This window comes from Phalaenopsis equestris, unplaced genomic scaffold, assembly GCF_001263595.1.
Source record: "Phalaenopsis equestris unplaced genomic scaffold, ASM126359v1 Scaffold001097, whole genome shotgun sequence".
NCBI lineage: Eukaryota > Viridiplantae > Streptophyta > Magnoliopsida > Asparagales > Orchidaceae > Phalaenopsis > Phalaenopsis equestris.
The window spans coordinates 94-3,602 of record NW_018165536.1 but is presented as its reverse complement, the minus strand read 5'-3'; the positions used below and the strand labels follow the sequence as shown (position 1 = coordinate 3,602).

General features: G+C 36.3%; 1 protein-coding gene across 1 annotated transcript; it reads right to left on the bottom strand.

Moving 5' to 3' along the window:
- Positions 1–106: 106 nt before the first annotated feature.
- On the bottom strand, positions 107–2,809 carry LOC110033139 (alpha-aminoadipic semialdehyde synthase-like; the record flags this gene model as incomplete). Its single annotated transcript, XM_020737026.1, has 6 exons — positions 107–480; positions 592–661; positions 749–910; positions 1,197–1,305; positions 1,464–1,716; positions 2,651–2,809. Coding segments are annotated over 6 exons (812 nt in total), but the record flags the coding sequence as incomplete, so codon positions are not given.
- Positions 2,810–3,509: the final 700 nt, after the last annotated feature.

Genomic DNA, 3,509 nt, shown 5'->3' with positions numbered 1-3,509 from the left:
AAATCAATACAATTTTGATCAATTTTTAGTTTTAACCAAGGTTATAGAAATATATTTATATGCAAATTCAAACATCCAAACATTTGAAAGAATCTCCAGCAGTTCAATCCAACATAAATTCAACCAATTTAAGTTCCATTTGAGCAAGACTTTACTCATTGACTGCAGATTCAATCGTTTTTTTAGCAGTCTTCAATTATTTGCAGACAATTTAGTTTGTTTCCAGTCATTGTGCTACAATTAAAGAGGGGAAAACATCTAAAAAGGTAGAATACAAGTAGGGCATTTGGCTTGCATACATCAAGAATCAGTAAATTCCATCATTTATACACAAGCACATTTACAACTACCTTTGAATCTGCTTCAATCTCTATTTAAGAAATTATGAACAGCCTGCTCTTATTGAAAGACTGACACCAGCTCATAAAGTCTCAATTTTCTCCAGAAGCATAATTCCACAAGCTTCTAACATTTGCAATGCTGCAACAGACAGGAATAAAATAATGATCATTTTTTTTTTTGGAATTATTTTTTGCTTAGTAAAACATATTAATAATGTCGAAGGGCTTCAAATCGTCGACAAAAACTTACCGGGCACATAAACCTCAGGTTCAGTTGGTCTGATCAAACCTTTGGTTTGAATCTTGTTCTGGAGCAAAAGCTGGAAAATAATGAGTAAAATAATTAGTCAGAATGACCGTTTAGTCCCCATAGTAATAAAATTATGTCCAGATATGGAGAGTTTTACCAGAGCTCCAATGGCTGCTGGAACACCAACCGTGCGAGCCATTGCTGTGGTTGTTTTTCCATTTTCAGTCGTACCGAATTCCAGAAGAGTGGCCTTGTGGTTCTCCGTTGGTCTGCCATCGGGATACTCTACTTGGATCTCATGGTGTAAAAGCACCATGTCCTGATGGATCAATCAAGAACGACAGATAAAAGCTAAGGCTAAAGATTGGCAGAATATAGTATTGCAGAGAAAAAAACAGAAATAAAGTGAAAGTTTTATTTATGACGCTGTGATTTGCAGTATGAGACAGGATGGGGTTTTAATTTCCAATTTTCGTGATCATTTAGTTCTTATCTAAGGAAAGAAGATTTTCCTTGTCCATCTAAGCAATCTGATTCAGAAAAATAAAATAGGTTTGGTGCGTTTTAAATTACCAAATATTCCAAAAGGATTTAGAGTTAATCACCTGCTCTTGGCTAGAATAGCTTAATCGCTCTTGCATCCGTAAACAAGTTACGTCAAATGCACTGGAACATGCTTTAGGGATTTCTTCACAATCATGGAGTCCCAAAAACCTGAATCAGAGTTAAAAAGCAATAACATGAGCATTTTAAATTCAAAAGTTTGCATAAAATTACTAGTTTTGCGGTTAATCATCATATGATGGATTTGTTAAAGAGAAAAGTATCTTTCCCAAGTATTTTGGGATCAGCATTAAGTGTTTCCACGAAACCTGATAGTTTTGGCGGTCTTCGTTGCTGTGGCAGCTTCTCTGCAGCATCCAAACATCATCACTCTTTTAACAATTTCATGCTCATCTAATGGGACCTGCAGCTTGCCAGAGTCCAAAAAATATGCACTTTTGTTGTTCAGAAGTTCATTTAGAAAGGCACCAAAAGTTGGTCTATGTACTCCTTCCAACTTTGGATGAACAGTACTATCGAAAAAACCAAGTTTTCCGAGACAAGCCATTATTTCACTAAATCCTGAAATGAAAGAAAAAAGATTAAGTTGCAACATGAGAAAGATTTCCAACATATTTGTATATGTTTATTGATTCATTAAGCTCATGACTTTGAAAAAGAAAACGGTCTTATCTAAATACAGTTCTCTAAATTATCCACCTAAGTGTGATATGAGCCTTCTTTTAGAAATGTATAAAGAATAGTTGAAAAACAATTAACTAGGCAATTTTAGCTTGCCCAAGCTCCAAGAGGCGATGGGAGGGGGAGAGAGAGAGAGAGGGCAGCGGAGGAACTTTAAATTCATCCCATACCTAATTCCTCAATAAAAGTATTTATAGAAACCAAGAACCACTAATACAATACTACCAACTTCAAACAAATTAACTACATTTATTAACTTAATAGAAGACCTAAACATTTAACATTTTCATCATCCTATCAGTTTCCCACTGATTCCACTTGCCTGGAATCTTTTAAGCAGTTGTACCTGCACTTAAAAGGCCTGATTCACTTGGGAGAGATCACATTTGCTATGACATGCAGCATACTATCCGCATGAAGATGCAAAATAACATGAGTGCACTTCCACGGCAAAGGGATCAATGAAGAGGAAAGTTAACAACAAACTACAAAATGACAACAAGCCTCCTCTTAACTAACCACTCTAGCTGATCTTAATGCTTTTGTCACAAAGTTCATTTATTGATATGTGATTCATCATAATTTTCATTATTTACCAATGGGGAATAACTGGAGTTGCAAAGGGCACAAATTTGAGAAAGGTGCAGTAGCTTAACCTCAACAATGTATGAGGTCAGTAAATTAGACCAAATGCATCTAAATAATAACATTATTTCCCCAAGAATATAAAAATAAAAAATCAATCCTAACGTCATTTGCACGATGAAGGAGATAGCAACGGGGAGGGAGATAAATTCAAGAAAATAGAAAAAACCTTCATATCGGAGAGTAGCTCTAAAGATTGTTGAAGCTTCAGCACTGATTCCATATAAATCTCCATACACTAATGAATCACGATTTGGGAGATATTCCAAAGCAAAAGCTGGGAGATCTGGGATGCGGAAGCTAACTGCTGAGTCGTATAGATCGTTTCCTGCATTAAATTAGTAGAAACAGAATTAGCATAAATATCTGAAACCAGTCGCAAGCATATGCCCTAGTCATTAAGATGATGAGAAGATGCACAAACATAACAATTAAACATCTACTGCAAGAATAAGATCCTAGTTCAACGTGTGTGGTTCAGTGCTTGGTATTGCCTTATGTCTCTAGCCTTAGCTTTCCCTAGGATAAGCTCATCTGATGCTGTGAAACATATGCCTATGCAGAGATTTATTGAAACAAAATTTTAAAATCTTCTTTTTAAAATGTCTGGCAATAAATGATATGTAAATGTTCCACATGCAATCAAGGAGAAGTTTGCGGATAAATACAAATGCCGCACTTATTGGAGCTACAGTTGCACGCTTATTTTCTAAGGATTTACATAAATACCAAAAAATTCTTATATATTTTCATATCTAACTCCTAAACTTTAATATTTATTTACTTGAAACTATCACATTCACATCAATATATATATGCCGCACTCATATGATGCTCGCTCGCAAATCGATCCTCACCCGTAGCGGCTCGCTCGCCGCTCGATCCTCACCTGTAGCGGCTCTCGTAACAAATCTCGCCTTTTCTGGTTCCCCTCCTTCGTACGCTCGACAGCCCTAACAGCGGCTCGCTGCTACGGCTCTTCTCCTTTCTACAGAGCCACAAAACTCCTCTCTGCTCTCCTGTTTCTA